We start from the raw sequence: 19487 nt of genomic DNA on the forward strand, positions 1-19487 counted from the left end.
GTGGAAGTGTTTGAAACATTCACACTGGATGATTTGAAATGTCTGATCCACTTTTTCTAATCAATGTTCATCTTGCTGAATTCATTTTAGATGAAAATGTTCATGTCTCTGTTGTTGTCATTCCTTACAAAAGATAACAATCTACTTTTTCAGGCTCCATGGCTGAAATGTCGGCCTTTACCTTTCACAACTGATCCACAGTGTTTTTAATAGAGACAGTGTGTGTTTACTGATGTAATATTCCTGAATGTTACATGGTTGCACCTCTGCTTCTGTTGTTTGAGTCTAATATTTCTCGGACATGAAGACATCCAGGATGGCGGAGGGGTTTAACGAGACCTATCTGACTCTGGCAGGTCACGCCAGATTCAACAAACTCCGATATCTCTTCTTCTTCATGTTCCTGACAGTCTACATCTTCATCTCCTTCACAGACTCCCTCATCGTCTTCCTCATCTGCTCCCAGCGGAGCCTCCACAAGCCCATGTATGTCTTCATCGCCGCTCTGCTGCTGAACTCGCTTGCCGGCAGCACCGCCGTCTACCCCAAACTGCTCTCTGACTTCCTGTCCGAGCGTCCTGTTGTGTCCCGCTCCGCCTGCCTCTGCCAGGCGTTTGTCGTCTACTTCCTGGGTGGGTCCGGCTTCATGCTGCTGTCAGTCATGGCCTTTGACCGCTACGTTTCCATCTGTGAGCCGTTGCGGTACGCCACACTGGTGTCGCCCTCGGCCGTAGCGGCGCTGCTGCTGCTGGCCTGGCTGCTGCCGGCCAGCCTGCTGGGGGGGGGGGCACTGCTGGCCGGCCGTCTGCGGCTCTGCAGGTTTCGACTGGACAGACTCTACTGCAACATCTACTCCTTTGTGAATCTGAGCTGCGGGAGCACGCTGGTGAACAACATGTACAGCTTGTTTTGCAACGCAATGATTGTGTTTTTGCCGATAGCGTTTGTTGTGTTTTCATACAGCCGGATCCTAGTGGTCTGCCTGCAGCAGTCCGGCTCCTTCAGAGGGAAGGCGGTGCGGACCTGCCTGCCTCACCTCCTCGTCTTCATCAACTACTCCGTCTGCACCGTGTTCGAGCTCGTCCACAACCGACTGCAGGCCGATGCAGATGTCGCCGTTCCCGGCGTCATGTCCGTTTTGATGGTCATCATCACAACTCTGTTCAACCCGGTGGTTTACGGGCTGAAGACACAGGAGATTTCTAAACGGGTTAAAAAACTGCTGTGTTACCGCAGAACTGAAGGATGATTTTTTAAGCTTTCATATTGCTTTCATATTGCTGTTGTTCTTTAAACCTTTATTGATTCAGGAAAGGCTGAGTGAGCTCCACTCTGCTTCACAACCACAGTCTGCTGCTGTCTGTCACAACTGATAATACCTTCCCATTTATGAAATAAAGCATTAAGTAAATAGAGTCCTGTTTCCTGTCATGTAATAAAACATAGTAACAAAAACATGGATAATATATATATAAGTTGCTTTCTGAAGGGGTGAAAAACCTGTTGTGTTACTAGAGAACTGCGTAATGATTTTTAAACCTTCATATTGTTATCATCATTATTATTTGAATCTTTATTGATCCACTCAGCAGCTCAACACAGTCACACTGGGATCTGACCAGTACAGCCAGTGTGCTGCTGTTTGTCACAACTGCTTATGTATTAACATTCCCATTTATGAAATAAACCATTAGACTAATAACAACTTGCAGCTAATAGTGTCATCATCCTATCAACACAATAATCTAATGAAAACATAGATGATGTTCATAAAAATGTGAATAATAACTGTCAAAATTCAACACCTGTCATCCATTCATGTATTTGGCTGTTAACTAAGGGATGAATATAAACCATGTAAACAAAAACAATGATGTAAGAAAAGATTAACAAGAAAGAAGTTTTGACATTAAGTCAAGTCAAGTCAAATTTATTTATACAGCACATTTCATACACAGGGCAACACAATGTGCTTTACATAAAAAGACAATACAGTAGTCAAGTCAAGTCAGATTTATTTCTAAAGCACATTTAAAAAAAACTCACGTTGACCAAAGTGCTGTACAAACCAGAGCAGGCAGTAAAATCACACTAAAAGACTAAAAACAAAAACACCAACACACACAGCGCATGGGTACAGATCAGACAAATCAGGCACATATCAAACTACATCAGGAGGATCCAAACGCTAAAGAATAAAAGTGTGTTTTGAGCGGGGGCAGATCTGACAGACAGGGGGATGCTGTTCCACAGTCTAGGGGCTGCAACAGCGAAGGCGCGGTCACCCCTGAGATTGAAGTTTATCACACTTCCACTTCCGCTCTGCTTTTCTGCACTCCCTCTTTAGGGCTCTGGTGGTGTCATTAAGCCAAGGCAAACCTTTAGGTTTAGGATTTTTCAATTTAAGGGGGGCAACAGAATCCAGAATAGAAGAGCAGGTGGTGTTAAATAAGGAAATAAGTTCATCAGTGTTGAGATGGGGAGGAGAAGCCTCAATAGTACATGTATTGGGAGCAGCTATGAGGGCCTCTGAGAATTTATTGGCAGTCGAAGAGTTAATGTAACGAGAGCAACGTACAGGGAGCTGAGATTTAGTAGGTGAGAAAGGCAGGAATGAATCAAATACAACAACACTATGATCCGACAGACAAGCATCAATTATTTCCATATTGCAAATCGGAAAACCAAACGATAAGACTAGGTCGAGTGTATGGCCTAGCTTGTGAGTAGGGCCAGTAGTAAACTGAGCAAGATTAGAAGATTCAACCACATGCATAAATTCACTCACAAGAGGCTTAGAGGGACAACAAACATGAATATTAAAGTCACCAAGAATCAGGACTCTATCAAAGTTAGGCATGGTATTTGAAAGAAAGTCTCAAAATTGTGGAATAAATTCTTTATGCATTCTTGGTGGACGATACACAAGAGCAATTAAAAGGGGATTGACCAGGCCTACTTTAATTAATTGCACCTTGAAGCTGGAGAAATGATCAGAGTTTACCAGGCGGAAATTGAAATGCTTCTTAAACACAGCTAGACCCCCATGCATGCTAAAAAAGTTACAGTCAATAGGACAGAGTTCAACAAGTGGAGCAAGCTCACCAACGTTAAGACAAGTTTCCGTCACCAGCATGAAATCCAATCCATGGGCGGAGAAAAAGTCATTAAGAGTAAAAGTCTTATACTGTATATGTTTTGTATGTGTCATAATAATTGTTTTTATTTTATTTTTATTTTTGTATATTTATTTATTATTATTATGTATTTATTTATTTTATTTTAATTTATTTATTTATATATTTTTTACTGTGTGGTTGTCTGTGTATACACTCTGTACTGCTTTTTTTTTTTTTTTTTAAATCCTTTATATAATTTGTATACACTGTTTACTGTTTGTTGACTAAAATACCAATAAACAGATGTTGAAAAAAAAAAGAGTAAAAGTCTTATTGGATAGAGATCTTGCGTTGATCAAAGCCATTTTGACTGGAGCAGCAGCAGATTCATAATCCGACAACGGTACCCACGCCAGAGGGCGGAGGTTCTGGACGACTACCCCACCGCGCTTCACAGATCCTGATGTCCAGGTCTGTGTCCGGGGTAATCGGTCGAAGAAAGGCGTACCTCGTCTCCAGGGAACACCAAGGAATGGAGCAACATAGCCTTCCAGGTCCAACATCGCGGAGCTGGAAAAGGTAAGCCGGTGTCGAGGGAGAGCGAGCAAGAATCCTCAGCTTAAGTCCACAACAGAAGCTCGAATATTCAGTAGTGTTTGGCGATCATAGACGATAGTGGCTTGCACAACATGCATACACAAAGACATGAACAGAGCCAGGACAAACAGAGGCGGCAACAGGCGACGACAAGCAGCCGAAGACAGAGGCGCGGTCATCTTGCCTGAGAGGGGAGAAAGGTTTCCGCTCTGCATTCCAATTCCAGTATGCATATGCAATATGCATCAACAAGTGCAAAATAGTTAGTTCCCGTGAGAACGCGCGCCGCTGCATTTTGAATTAACTGTAGTCGCCGCACAGCTGATTTTGGGAGGCCGGTGAAAAGACCATTACAGTAATCTAGTCTACTTGTTATAAATGCATTAATTAATTTCTCAGAGTCTGATTTTGATAGAAAGCCCCTCAATCTTTTTAGATGGTAGAAGGCTGATCTTGTGATTGATATGGCTCTTAAAATTTAGATCGCCGTCTAGGACTACACCCAGATTTCTAGCTTCACTTTTGCTCTCCAGAGACAGGGAACTGAGATGAGCTGCAATTTTCTGTCTCTTAGCCTTTGCACCAAAGATGAGTATTTCTGTTTTATCTTTGTTCAGTTGTAAAAGGTTCTGTGACATCCATAGATTCATATCATCAATACACTGAGTTAGGGAATGTATGGGATCTAGGTCATCGTGGGATAGGGATGTACAGTTGTGAATCATCTGCATAATAATGGTAGTTTATTTTGTGTTTCTGTATAACGTGCGAGTGGGAGCATATACAGATTAAACAGTAGTGGTCCAAGAATCGAACCTTGGGGTACTCCACACATAATATTCATTCTTTCCAAGGCAAAGTCGCCAATGGACACAAAGAACTGCCTGTCCAGTAGGTAGGATCTGAACCAGTTTAGACCCGGGGCCGGATAGGCCGACCCATTTTTCTAACCTCTGTAGTAAAATGACATGGTCAACAGTGTCGAAAGCAGCACTGAGATCCAGGAGCACAAGAACAGATAGTTTATTGGAGTCTGTGTTTATATGCAGATCGTTCACAACTTTGATAAGTGCTGTTTCTGTGCTATGGTGGGATCGAAAACCAGATTGATAAGTGTCTAGAAGGCTGTTTGATGTTAGTAGTTATTAAGCTGAGAAAAACTGTTGTATTGTAGTATTTTGTTGAGGAAAGGTAAGTTGGAGATGGGCCTATAGTTAGCAATAACTGTTGCATCAAGGTTACTTTTCAGAAGTGGTTTAATGACAGCTGTTTTAAGCAAAGACAGCAGTTAATCATTTCCAATACCTCAAGTGCTAAGCAGTCAAAAACAGTTTTAAAAAATGTGGTAGGGAGAGGATCCAAGCAGCAGGTGGAGGACCTGAGCTGCCCAACAAAATTGTCTAGTTGTTGTAGGTCTAGAGGGTCAAAATGAGACATGGCACAAGTAATATTCCTGGAGAATTTTTTTTTTTAGTGGACAGCATCTCTGATGGGGTTGGATATGGTGGATTAATAAATCGATCAACAGTAGAGAAGAGCACATTACTATTGTTGATATTTTCATTAATTTTTTTTATTTTAGAGAAGCAGGATTCTCTGGCCTGTTTAATTTCTTTGTTATAGTAACTCAGTCTATCCTTGTAGATTTCATAGTGAACCTGAAGTTTTGTCTTTCTCCACTGTCGTTCTGCACTTTCTCTTAAACTGCCTGACAACCACTCCATTTCTCCAGGGGGATTTTTGTTTTTTTATGTTTTTAGTTTTAACAGATGCAATGCTGTCAATGATATTTCATACTTTTGAGTTGAAGTTGTTCACAGGATCCTCAGTTGGTGATGCCATGAACAACGGTAACTCATTTACAGTTTTCTTAAAGGTTTCAATTGCGTTATTATCAATGGTACGTTTTTTGATTGTTCGAGTACCCTTCTGTTGTACAGGAAAAGCAGACACATCAAATAATATGCAACAGTGATCTGAGATAGCAACATCCATGACACGGGTTACGGAAATATTAAGTCCTTTTGATGACCAAGTCCAGAGTATGCCCCTTATTGGTGGGGCCAGAAACATGCTGAGGTCAATTGCCTCCAGTAGGCTAATTCATTTCTGGCATCAGGGTCTGTTTGATTGTCAACGTGAATATTAAAGTCACCTGAGATAATTAAACAATAGTAGTCAGTGGAGACCTTGGACAGTAGCTCAGAGAGTTCATCAAGAAAGCCACATTTCGATTTTGGTGGCCGTTAGACAGTAATTATTAAAATCGCAGCACGACAGAGTATAGATACAGCAAGGTATTCAAAAGATGTGAATTCCCCGAGGGAGATTCCCTTGCAGCTATATATATCAGAGAAGACAGCAGCTATTCCACCGCCTCTCTTATCAGATCTAGTGGTATGGATGAACTTGAAGTTAGGAGGTGCAGTCTCAATGAGCGTGGCTGTGCCATTTCTATCCAGCCAGGTCTCGGTCAGTAGGGTGAAGTCTAGGTTATGTGTACTTATAAGATCATTAACTAAAAATGACTTACTCGTTAGCGACCTGACGTTTAATAAAGCCATTTTTATTGTTCGAGGTGCATGGCTTTGTGGGGGATTGATAATTGGAGTCCGAACCAGTAATAAATTGTTTAGATTCCTGTATGTTACAGAGAGATTACAGGGTCTGTGTCTATGACTTATAATTACAGGAATTTGTGTAGCAGAGTGACAGTCATTAGTATAATGAATCGGACTCACCAAACATCAGTTTCGTAGTGCGTTGGAGGAGTTTAATGCAAGTTCCATGTTCATGGCGAGAAGACGTGATCTGTGAGAATTTGGATGTACTCCATCATGTCTGAAGAGGTATGGGCGGTTGAAGAAGGTAATAAAGTTGTCAACAAACGGTACGCTAAGCGAGCAGCACTATCCCTTGAGCCATGTATGAAGTTGACGGACACGGCTGAATTTGACGTCTCCAAAGCTGGGACAGGGCAGCGGGCCGGAGATGATGAACCAGCGGTCTGATTGTAAAAGTATGTCAATAAGGTTCGTGAAGTCGTCTTTAAGTGTCTCCGACTGTTTATTCCGGAGGTCGTTAATTCCCACATGGATGACAACGGTTGAAGCAGATGGGTTTTGATCCAGCAGCTGTGGGATTTTGGAGTCTATATCCTGGACTCGGGCACCCGGGTAGCAGAAGGTTTTAGCCGCAGGCAGGGTGATGTGTCGAACCATGGATGAGCCGACAACGAGCACAGATGGAGGTCCAAGCTGAGCAGCCAGTGGTTGGTGGTGAGTCTCCTGAGAGTGAGGGCGACGTCTGGGCCCCTTCCATGTTTCACGCCCCTCGGGTTTGGGGGGAGACTGTCGTGTTGCCTGACTGGATGGCTCTGGTCTACCAGGTGGATGGGAGGAGCTGTTGACACCGGAAAACAACAACCGGAGGACCTTCCAGTCCTGCCCAACGGTGGACACTGCTGGCCACGATCCAGAGAGCACGGCAGAATGTTTATCGCCGCAGGGGCAGTGACAGCAGAGGTGTGCGACGCAGCTTTGACAGAGGATCTGCCACCGCTGGATCTAGCAGGAGCAGGAGCAGAAGCAGGAGCAGACGCTGCTGGACAGTGAGCAGGATCGGGAGACGCTCCAGTGGAGACACGGTCTGGAGCTGGGCAGGTTTCACCAGCATCACCTGGGTGGTCCGGAGCTTCGTCTGGCAGCGTTGTGTAGCGATTTGACAGGTGGAGTGGTGGGGGAGAAACGACCGCCCACCCCCCTTTCCTTCCTCCCCTGACCACCACCTCCGACCAGGTGGCCTGTGGATTGGGGGTCGAGCAAGAGGATGGCCGAGGGCATACTGGATCCCACAGAATGGTATCCGAGATGGCGGAGTTCATAGCCGAAATCCTCCTAGCCTGAGTGGCTGCCATGTCCATATAACTGGAAAGCATGGAGTCCTTCTTCCGTAGCTCCGCAGAGAGCCTACGGATATCTTCTTTGAGGTTAGTAACCTCTCTGTTATTGTAAGCAGCAGACAGTTTTCACAGGGCATGTTGATGGCGTAAAATAGCAGTGATGTTATCTGCAGTCCCCGTTGGCAAGCTAGCTCCTGTGCTAAAAACAAGCCGGTGCTAGCAGCAAGTCCATTTGCGCGGCAGGCTGTCCCAACTGGGAGACGTAAAACTTTTACCATGTTCAAACATATAGGTAAAAACAACCAGGATCCAAAAGAGTAGATAAGGATGTGGCTTAGAACTGGATAAAATTGTCAATTTGTGACAGAGCTTCAGACGGACGAACGAACAGAGCCGTGACAGAGCTTCTGGCTTCCTGTGACGTTTTTCAAAATCGTCCTATCATAGTCGCCCTAGTCCCTAATGACAGGTAACTGTTACTCCACTGAAGGAAAATTTACATTCTGTACATTAACAGGATTATGACGCTTTTGAAGTAAAGTGTTATTATATTAATGGGAAGTTACTTTATATTCTGTTTTATTTAAGGTTTAATTTAAAACTAAACAAAAAGTATATAAAGTATATAAGTATAAAAAAATATATATAAAGTATATAAAAAGTATATAAAAAAAAAATTTAAAACATCACAAAGAATTTACACTCCTTAAAAATGAAAATGCAAAATAAGAAAATAATGAAAGAACTAGAGTACACACTGACACACAGGACACATGACAACAGCTCACATTTAGTGCAAGGTGAAAGTTCTAGTTCTACAATGAATCAGTTTCCAGTGTCAACATGTCTCTGGTCCTCCAGTCTGTCATTGGGAGGCGCTGTGCAGCAGAGAGTCTGATGCAGGAAGACAAGAACAAGAAATCCAGTCTGAGCATGCGGACTTGATAAGCTGTGGCTACAGATTTGGTTTGGCACCAATTTCATGAAGTGGGTGAATTAATTTAATTGGACAAGACATTTTCATCTAAAGCTTGGCTAACTTAAGTTTAGGCAACTAAAACAACTTGGTTAAGGTTAGGGAAAGGCTTTGGTCATGGTTAAATAAGAAAACCTTTCGCTAAAAATGTTAAATTTGACTCACACTAGAAATTTCCTTCATACAAGCCGGGAATTGAACTCCCATCGGCATTAAAGTCAAACTCATCGGTCCATCCACCAACCGATCACAACACCCTGACTGTCCACTGAGCTACTTCAATTGCAACTGCAACTTCCTGTTTGTAATCGCGTCTCCTTCATGTAACCATTATTTGGTGTTGACAAGTCATGTTCATTTCATGTTTTTGTGTGAGATCAGGTTGGTAGAGAGTCATAGGATAGCTACATACAAACCTAACCCTGACACTAACATTAGAGTATTTCTCACCCTAACCCTCACATTAACCCTAGCACAGGCACTGAAGATCTATAGAGACTTTTCACACAAGCATGAGTATCACAAGCTATGCAGACTTTTTAGTGACAGATTATAGACACTTGAAATGAAGTTGAGTATCAGCACTGGACTATCCAAGTGTGAGCGACCACAGTCATCTGGTCCAAAATATCCTCAATGTACATGTTGTTAAAGGAATAGTTTGGTATTTTGAACCCTGGGCCCCAATAACATGTTTTCGTCATGATCCCTATTCGTAGAAACCATAACTTTGCTAGCCAAAGACACAACGCTGGTAGTGACAACAACAGTATGATAAAACCGAAGTCAGTATGTTATCTTGAAAAAATTGTAAACAACCAAGCTTTCTGTCAATAGTTGTGTTCTATTTGGATAGGAACAATTTTTCCCAAAGATGCACTACCTTCTAAACCGGTGTAAGCATCCATGAGAGCCAGAAGAATCCAAAAATAACTGCTGACAGAAAGCTCGGTTTTTTACTATTTTTTCAATATAACATACTGACACCGGTATGATTATACTGTGAGCGTTGTGTCTTCGGCTAACCCATGGGCCTATGGGTGGATGGCCAGCTATTATAAGCAAGGCAGCTAGAGAGCTTGATGTTAACATGCACTCTTGCAGTTTGAGGATGACACCCAACAGTGGTGCCTACCAGACTTTGAGGAAATAGTACAGAAACAGTTTGTTGCCCCTGCAGCTGCACACCGCTGGTCTGGGATGGGCAGGCGGCAGGTAGCCGCAGGCCCAAGAGGCCAATCACTGTGCATTTCAGGTGTCAGGCATGTTTGGCTGATGCCAGGGTGGCCGCCAGGCAAAAGTGGTTCAATCCCGGGACTCCCTGGAGCAGCCACACTGGGGCCCAGGGGACCTCAGGCCTCAACTTGAGACATTTCGTACGCATAAGTCTCAACAGGCAAAGAAAGATGGCAGAGCTCCAGGTTGTGGGGTCCAAAGCAGCCACCTCGCTCCTGATGGTGTCCTGAGCCCAGCCTGTCATTTCTCCCTCTCAGACCACCGCACAGCATGGTTAGCAATGGGGGCGAGCCCCTGGATCCTTTCCACCATGACCAAGGGCTACCGGTTACAGTTTTGTTGCAGCCCTCCCCTAACAATGGTGGCTACCTTCTCTATATTCTCTATCTATGTCAGACCCACAGCACAGGGAGGTGTTGCATGTGGAACTGACTTCCCTCTTGGAGAAAGCAGCAATCAAAGAGGTGGAGCAAGGCAGTTTCTGAGGTTTGCATTCGAGGGCAACACCTTGAGTCCTGTGTCCTCCCCTTTCGCATCTCCGTGGCACCCCACCCTTTCACCCTGTGTATGGATGCAGTCCTTGCAGCCCTGCGGCAGCAGGGGCTGAGGGTCCTAAATTATCTGGACGACTGGCTGATCTGCACCCACACAGAGCACATGTCCAGGAGAATTACCTAGAGCATATTCTGGGCTTGGGCCTTCACCTGAACTCGAAGAAGAGCAGATTGGAGCACTCCCAGACAATGCAGTTTCTTGGCATGGTAATGGACTCCAGGGCTGCAATACTGACTGACTCTGGAGAGGTAGGAGGCTCTCAGAGGCCTCTCCTATTTCCGGCCGGGGGCGAAAGCCAGCTGGATGCTGTGTCTTCACCTCATGGGTCTAATGGCAGCAATGGTTCAGGTAGTTCCGTTAAGTCTCTTGCACATGCGTCCTGTACAGAGGTGCTTCCTGGGCTTGGGCCTGGCCCAACAGACGTCCTTGTTGACCAAAGTGTCAGTAAGTCGGAGACTTTGTGTGGCCCTCTGCTGGTGGGAGAGCCTGGGCAATGTTGCGGGGGGCAGCACATTTGGTGTGGTGACCTTCCGTCAGCTAATCTCAGCAGAGATGTCCCTGAATGGCTGGGGCATGGTGCACGAGGGCTGGGGCGTGAGCGGGTGCTCGACTGGGTCCTGGGCATCCCAGCATATAAATGTGCTAGAGCTGAGAACTATCTTCTTAGCGCTCCAGCATTTCTTTCTGCGCTTGCGGGATCACCATGTACTGGTCAGAATGAACAGTAAGGTGGCCGCAACCACAGAGAAATCAGTCCTGTGCAGGCTGTCCGCGGTCCTGAAGGGGCACATCCTGTCACGGCGCGTCCTGTCACGGCGCGGTGCATTATTTTCTTAAAGTATTTTGTTACTTTTTGGTATTTGGTATTTTGGTACTGGAACAGGCAGGGAAGTAGAATACCTAACTATATGTTAGGTATTCTACTTCCCTGCCTGTTCCAGTATTTCCTGTGGTTCAAATAAACCTGTTGAACTGTTCCACTGCCTCTTGTCTGTTCTCTGCACTTGGGTCCAATACTGAAAATACTGTCTCCTTTGTCAGCTAGCTTAACATCTTGTGGGCTGGCTTGAGTGGCCACTCCAAAGGGTGGTGGATGCCTTGCTCAAGGGCACTTCAACATAAAGGCAGCAGTGGGGAATGAACAAGTTTGACTAAGACTTCCACCACATCCAAACACTACATGGACCAGGAAAAAGCATCAAGTGGAGGAGACAGGACTAGAAACAGGAAGTAGTTTGACGTAAGTAAGGGTGTGGAGGTCAGGGGGGCGGATGGCCCAACAACCCAGGTTCAATTCTCAACTCATGACAACAAGTTTTCATTTATTGAACCATGAGCAAGCTAACCTGAACCAAACTGTTTTAGATGCTAAACTGAAGCGTTAGCGAACCTCTTCAGGAAAGATGGGAACTGCGCATTTGGTGAGTAGGGGCATCACATCTCAAGCAACAAATAATGTGGACACAGAGTCTTCTGAGGAGTATCGTTACACAGTTTCCCCAACCAAAAGCAAAGCTCCCACATGCAAAGATAAAGGTCAGTGACTGCAATGTAACTGTGATGCTTGATACAGGGGCATCTGCGAATATCATTGATGAAGCAACTTATCAGAGTTTGAGATGTAAGCCCCTACTCACCAAATGCACCAAATCCCATCTTTCCTTATGGCTCCCGCATCCCACTGCCTGCCATTGGAAAATTCACCTCGCTAGTGGAATCCAAGTCATGGTTCACAACTGCAACGTTCAATGTGCTGCAGGGCAATAATGGCAATTTACTTGGCTATGACACTGCCACTCAACTGGGATTGGTCAAAGTTGCCAACGCACTTCACACATCTCCACAACAGCCAGTGCAGCCCACAACAACCTCAAACCAGACAGAAGTGAAAGCAGTAGATGATCTCCTCACTGATTATGCTGACCTCTTTCACGGGGTGGGCAAATTGAATGACTTTCAAGTCAAGTTGCACATAAGAAAAGATGTTATTCCAGTCGACTGAGTTTTGGAGTTTCCTCAGCCGCAGACATGATCCAAAATGCCATCCATCAAGCCCTGGATGGCATCCCAGGAGTTATCAACCTAAGTGATGACAGTTTGGTGTTTGGTGAAACACGGGCTGCCCATGATCAAGCCCTTACGGCAACGTTTCAGCACCTGAAGGAAAAGAACCTGACTCTCAACAAGGCCAAGTGCTCATACGCACGAACCACTCTGGACTTCTTCGGATATACATTCTCGGATGGAGGATTCTCTCCTGATCCCAAGAAGGTTCAGGCGCTTCATGACGCTGCTGCCCCAACCAATGCCAGTGAGGTCCGCAGTCTTCTTGGCATGGCAAATTAGAGTGCCCTTAATGAGATGAAACAAAGTCTGACAAGTGATGCTGTGATGAACTACTTTGACCCACACAAACTAACCAAACTGGTAGTTGATGCAAGCCCAGTAGGTCTTGGGGCCGTATTGGCACAAAGAAATGGCCCTAATGAAATGGCTAGAGTGATAAGCTATGCAAGTAGAGCACTGTCCCCCATTGAACGAAAATATTCACAAACAGAATGTGAAGCTCTTGCCATTGTGTGGGGCTGTGAACATTTTCACATATACCTGTACGGAGCACCCTTTATCCTTGTCAGTGATCACAAACCTTTGGAATGGATCTTCAACAACCCCAAATCCAAGCCACCTGCTCGTAGAGAATGCTGGAGTTTACGTCTGCAGCCTTCAACTACACAGTCCGTTACAAGTCTGGTAAGGATAACCCGGCAGACTATATGTCACGCCACCCTGCATAAGTATCGTGTATCTCTCAGGACGCTTCGAACGCTGAAAGACAAGCGGAAGCATACGTGAACTTTGTCACTGCAAATGCTGTCCCTAAGGCAATGACACTGGCTGAAATTCAGGATGTGACAAAGGCTGACCCCACTCTGCGCGAAGTCATTCGACTCATCAAAGAAGGCTGGTGGGGGTCACTGTGTGGGAAGCAGGATTTCGCTCACGGAGTTGATGTCACTGCTCTCATGTCATTCAAAAAGATCAAAGATGAACTGACAGTCACCGCTACTGATGACACTGTACTACGGGGCACAAGGATCGTTTATTCTTTACACATCAGGGCAATTTCACTGGCACACGAAGGGCACCAGGGGGTGGTCAAGACTAAGAAGTTGATCAGAGAGAAAGTCTGGTTCCCTGGCATTGACAGCCAGGTAGAAAGCATGATAGCTGGCTGCATCCCATGTCAGGCTGTTGTGCCCAGTCACACACATGAACCTCATGTCTGAGCTGCCATCATCACCGTGGGAAAACGGTGTGGATTTTTGTGGTCCGTTCCCCTCTGGTGATTACCTTTTGGTGGTCATTGATGAATACTCCAGGTATCCAGAGGTTGAGATTCTACAGTCCACATCAGCCAGAGCCACAATTCCTAAACTTGACAAAATATTCTCTACATTAGGAATTCCACTTGTGGTCAAAACAGATAATGGCCCGCCCTTCCAGAGCACGGAATTTGCAGACTTCGCTACATACTTGGGTTTCAGACATAGGAAGATAACTCCACTGTGGCCGCAGGTCAATGCAGAGGCCGAACGCTTCATGCGTACTCTTGAAAAGACTATACGTGCTGCCCATGTTGAAGGTCGTCCATGGAAACAGATTCTGTATGCGTTCCTCCGCAAGTACCGTGCCACGCCTCACTGCTCGACTGGGCTGGCTCCTGCTGATGTGCTATTTGGTAGGCCCCTCAGAATCAAGCTGCCTGACTCTCCTCTTCCCTTCCAGTCTCGGACTGATGCAAAGCCACGACAAGCGGATGCGGTGGCAAAGAACAGGATGAAACACAATGCTGACAGAACGCGCCATGTTGCTCCCTTGGCTCTAAAAGTGGACGACATTGTCCTGTGTCGTCAAAGGAAGGAAGGGAAGCTATGCTCTGCCTACAATCCTCTCCCATACAGGGTCATCGCTGTCAAAGGTTCCATGGTGACAGCCAAATGCAATGACCATGTCATCACCAGAAACTCATCCCACTTTAAGACTCTACCGGTGGTTGAAAATCACCACTCTCAGTCATGTAAGTGGAAAGTCATGGATGGCGTACAAGATGTCATGGACTGGATTTCATCCTGAACAAACCCCAGAGCCCTTGGCCCCTGACCCCCCTGGGTCACGGTCACCTGTTCGTAGATATCCAGTCAGGACAAACATACCTCACTGACTTTGAATAATGTGAACGGACTGAAAGGTGTAATGCTAAAAAAAAAAAAAAGATTTGAGTTGAACTGGCTAACAGTTACTGTTTAAAAAAAAGAAAAAGAAAAGAAAAGTAAGGAAAGGAGGGTTGTAATGTTCATGGCTTATGGCATGTGATGTGTTTATGTTGTAATTTGATAGTGTTTTATTTTGTCCACGGGGGGGCGCTCTTAGTTTTGTTGTTGGGGTATGGAGGCTCTCATTTGTTCGGTGGTAGTGTGTTTAAAAGAAATAGGTTGGACAGATTATGAGAGCCCGGTGTGATAGCTGCAACAGCAGGAAAAGCAACATGTATGGAAGCCACTAGAGTTGATTAAGTCCACTAAATTACTCAGTTATTACTCAGTTGTGTTGGTGTTTATTCAGAAACTTTATAGTGACCAACAAGTAGAAATATCCAGAACAATTCCTGCTGTTGGCACATAATCCTTTACTGGTGGAGGAACCTGATCTGAGCAGTATTCCTGTCAGAAACATGGAGGCTGAGCTTCACAGTTCAGACTCATTTCATGAAGTTTTGCCTGCAACCTGGGGAAACGCATTTTCCAAATTCTCAGGCTTGATGGACAAATGTCAAACTGTGACAATGAGGAAACTGTTGGGAATAAAGTTGCTGTTGTTGTCAGTTGCTGGTTGAGTGTCTAATGAGATCCATGGAGGATGGAAACTGTGGGATAAAACCAGTCGACTGTTGACAGACGGATCAGCGTCTGCTCAGAGGAAACACTGAGCAGTTGTGTGGAAGTGTTTGAAACATTCACACTGGATGATTAGAAATGTCTGATCCACTTTTCCTACTCAACCTTCATCTTGCTGAATTTATTTTAGATGAAAATGTTCATGTCTCTGTTGTTGTCATTCCTTACAAAAGATAACAATCTACTTTTTCAGGCTCCATGGCTGAAATGTCGGCCTTTACCTTTCACAACTGATCCACAGTGTTTTTAATAGAGACAGTGTGTGTTTACTGATATAATATTCCTGCATGTTTCATGTTTGCACCTCTGCTCCTGTTGTTTGAGTCTAATATTTCTCGGACATGAAGACATCCAGGATGACGGAGGGGTTTAACGAGACCTATCTGACTCTGGCAGGTCACACCAGACTCTACAAACGCAAATATGTCTTCTTCTTCATGTTCCTGACAGTCTACATCTTTGCCTCCTTCACAGATTCCCTCATCGTCTTCCTCATCTGCTCCCAGCGGAGCCTCCACAAGCCCATGTATGTCTTCATCGCCGCTCTGCTGCTGAACTCGCTCGCCTGCAGCACCGCCGTCTACCCCAAACTGCTCTCTGACTTCCTGTCCGAGCGTCCTGTCGTGTCCCGCTCCGCCTGCCTCTGTCAGGCGTTTGTCGTCTACTCCCTGGGCGGGTCCGGCTTCATGCTGCTGTCGGTCATGGCCTTCGACCGCTACGTTTCCATCTGTGAGCCGTTGCGGTACGCCACACTGGTGTCGCCCTCGGCCATAGCGGCGCTGCTGCTGCTGGCATGGCTGCTGCCGGCCGGCCTGCTGGCGGTGGCGGCACTGCTGGCCGGCCAGCTGCTGCTCTGCAGGTTTCAACTGGACAGACTCTACTGTGACATCTACTCCTTTCTGAAGCTGAGCTGCGGGAACGCGCTGGTTAACGACGTGTACGGCTTGCTGTGCACCGTGGTGATCGTCTTCCTGCCGATAGTGTTTGTTCTGTTTTCATACGGCCGGATCCTGCTGGTCTGCCTGCGGCAGTCTGGCTCCGTCAGAGGGAAGGCGGTGCGGACCTGCCTGCCTCACCTCCTAATCTTCATGAACTACTCCGTCTGCACCGTGTTCGAGCTCGTCCACAACCGACTGCAAGCCGATGTGGACACCATCGTTCCCGCCGTCATGTCCATTTTGATCGCCATCATCACAACTCTGTTCAACCCGATGATTTATGGGCTGAAGATGCAAGAGATTTCTAAACAGGTGAAAAAACTGCTGTGTTACCGCAGAACTGAGGGATGATTGTTTTTTTTTACTTTTCATATTATTGTTGTTGTTCTTTAAACCTTTATTGATCCAGGAAAGGCTGAGTGAGCTCCAGTCTGCTTCACACTCACACTGGGTGCAACCACAGTCTGCTGCTGTCACAACTGAGAATAACTTCCCATTTGTGAAATAAAGCATTTAAGTAAGAAATCATAATCTTGTGTCTTGTTAATGTAACACATATCTCAATCATGTAATAAAAACTGATAATGTAAAAAACTTCTTTACCAATTTTGAAACCTTCATATGATGATGATGATGATTATTATTATTATTATTATTATTATCATTATGCAAACATTTATTGATCCAGGGAATATTAAGAGAACTCCAACTCCTCAAGACAATGGAGAAACAGTTTGCAGCTGATAGTGTCATAATCCTGTCAACGCAATACATTTATCAATAATCTAATGAAAACAGATAATATACATAAGAAAATGTGAGTAATAACAGTCAAAATTCAACATCTGTCATCCATTCATAGATTTGGCTGTTAAATAAGGGATGGATGTAAATATCACACTATCAATTTAGTCATTACTTTTTTTAAACTGAAAATGTCAACTATTTGGTTAATATAACAAAACCCAATAAGAAGTTATGTTCAATTTAAAGTTTATTTTAAGACTAAACGGGAACAAGATTAAAAACATATGCATGTCTTTATGAATTATTTTAATAATCTGTAGAAAAAGAGCTAGTGGCAACAGAAATGCCACAGCAGGAGTTTGACTGGTTCACTTTTCATGTGACACTTTACATAAACCAGAGGTATATATATAAAAAAAAAAGAAAACAACACAAAGAATTAACACTCGTTAAAAATGAACTAGAGTACACACTGACACACAGGATGACAACAGCTCACATTTAGTGCAAGGTGACAAAACACCAGTTTGGCACCAGTTTCATTAAGTGGGTGAATTAAATGAATTGGACACAACATTTTCAGCTAAAGGTTGGCTAAGTTAAGTTTAGGCAACTAAAACAACTTGGTTAAGGTTTGGGTTAAGGTTGTGGTTAGGCAACTAAAACAACTTGATTAAGGGTCCGTGCATGAAATATAATTGATTTTTCTTGTGTATTGTGCCCCCTCCTGCCAATGTTAAAAGCCTATTAAAATGCTAAATGTCTTAAATAAGTGGAGGGAGTTACAGATACCTGCTAACTTAAAGAAATAACGTGTTGAATGTGAAAAGGTGAGTTTGTTCACACGTTTAAGGTGCAATTGTTCATTAAAAATTGTTTAGTTAAACCCAGAACCTGACTCTGATCTGTTTATTAACTACAGTGTATTGACAGTTTTTAATCACTATATAGCATGAAACTTGCTGTCAGTCCTAACCTCACTGACCTGCACTGAGACACTCAGCTGGTTGCATCTCTGCAGTGAAATGGGATCAGGGTTACTCCTTACTCAAGGTTCCAGACTCTCCAGGTCACACTGGACAGGCTGTGTAACTGACTCATTGTTCATATTCAAATTTCTTAGCATCTTATCACTTATTGTAATACATTTAAAATACTTTAAATCTTACTTCTGGTCATTTCTATTGAGTTGTATTTATATACAGCACGTGTCTGATAACACCTACACAATGTGATGACATATTATGTGAAACAAGGAATTCTGAAAGCAGGCCAACAACCTCACTATGACTGTACTGAAAACTGAAGACCTAGATATGGTTTTCATGTTGTGAATCTAGCCATGTTTTATGTGCTGTGTTCAGAGGACTCACCTCAAACTGAAACATTAGAATGTATAGTGAGCATTTTTCCGCTGAAAAGACGTTTAAAAAATGACTATGTTCACCGGTGAAAAGACGTTCAAATCAGGCTCAAAAGTTAAAGTTTTTTCACCGACTATTTGAAGACGTTGATTGAACGTTCACATTTAGAACATATTTCACCGGTGAAATATGGTCACCGGTTGCATAAAGCTAGTTTAAGACTAGTCTAAGCCTTAGACTGGTCTTAGATTCTCAGGTTGGAATAGTCTAATTAAGACGGTCTGTTACTTAAATATTACAACTGACCTATTTTGAGGTAGGAATGTTAGCCACCTTCCCCCCCGGCTAATCTTGAGTTAACCCTCCTGTTGTGTTCCAGTCGAATTGGACCGATTTACAGGTTTTCTCTCTGAAAAATGTAGTTCATTTAATCTGATTGTCATAAGGTTCCATGACTTTGTCCACACAGGGCATCTGAACACACAAAATACATTTTAATAATTTTTTTTTTTTTACATTTTGTTTTATTTAACTTTCATGCATTCAATTTATTTTTGCTATTTTTATTTCTTTGGGGAAGTGTTTTCATATCCTGTATTATTTTATGTTTTCAATTTGTTTTGTTCAAGCGCCCTGATGCGGGGAGTGGTGGTAACTAGAGATGCACCGATTGCAATTTTCTTGGCCGATTCCGATTTCCGATTTTTTAAAAGTCTGACCTGCCGATTCCGATTTTGGCCAATTCCGATTTTCTTTCTAAGAACTATAAACAGCATACACAAACATTTTTGTAACTTTTCTTTAATGGAAAATTAAAATTCAATTGTATGTTCATAATAAAACATTGACTATTAATAACTTACATTTTCTACAAAACTGCACCAGGTTACAGGATCTTCTCTCACTCTCACTCAAACAAATCTCAAAATAAAAAAGTGCTCCAGGTTACTGGACAGACCTTTTTTGAACAAATAAAATCCAAATGAAAATGAATTGCAGTACATCCCAATTGATACTTTCCCGAAAGAAAACAGGTGCAACAGATCTATATAACAACACACGGACTATTACTATTATGTATTATACAACAGGTAGTTCC

General features: G+C 43.9%; 2 protein-coding genes across 2 annotated transcripts; both read left to right on the forward strand.

The window, feature by feature from the left end:
* The first annotated feature begins 316 nt into the window (after positions 1-316).
* Positions 317-1249, forward strand: LOC139649834 (olfactory receptor 11A1-like). The gene has a single exon (XM_071526338.1). It carries the CDS (start codon positions 317-319, stop codon positions 1247-1249), a length of 933 nt encoding a protein of 310 aa, XP_071382439.1.
* Positions 1250-15695: 14446 nt separating this feature from the next.
* On the forward strand, positions 15696-16628 carry LOC139649837 (olfactory receptor 11A1-like). Its single transcript, XM_071526339.1, has one exon. The coding sequence runs from the start codon at positions 15696-15698 to the stop codon at positions 16626-16628; it is 933 nt and encodes a 310-aa protein (XP_071382440.1).
* The last annotated feature ends 2859 nt before the right edge of the window (positions 16629-19487 follow it).

This window comes from Centroberyx affinis, unplaced genomic scaffold (assembly GCF_046629955.1).
Source record: "Centroberyx affinis isolate AG114_WGS23_722 - 3 ecotype Tasmania unplaced genomic scaffold, CSIRO-AGI_Caff_v1 ptg001403l_1, whole genome shotgun sequence".
In the NCBI taxonomy this organism is placed as follows: Eukaryota; Metazoa; Chordata; class Actinopteri; order Beryciformes; family Berycidae; genus Centroberyx; species Centroberyx affinis.

Coding starts and splice junctions, on each gene's coding strand:
- LOC139649834 (XM_071526338.1), top strand. CDS start 317: ATGGCGGAGGGGTTTAACGAGACCTATCTGACTCTGGCAGGTCACGCC.
- LOC139649837 (XM_071526339.1), top strand. CDS start 15,696: ATGACGGAGGGGTTTAACGAGACCTATCTGACTCTGGCAGGTCACACC.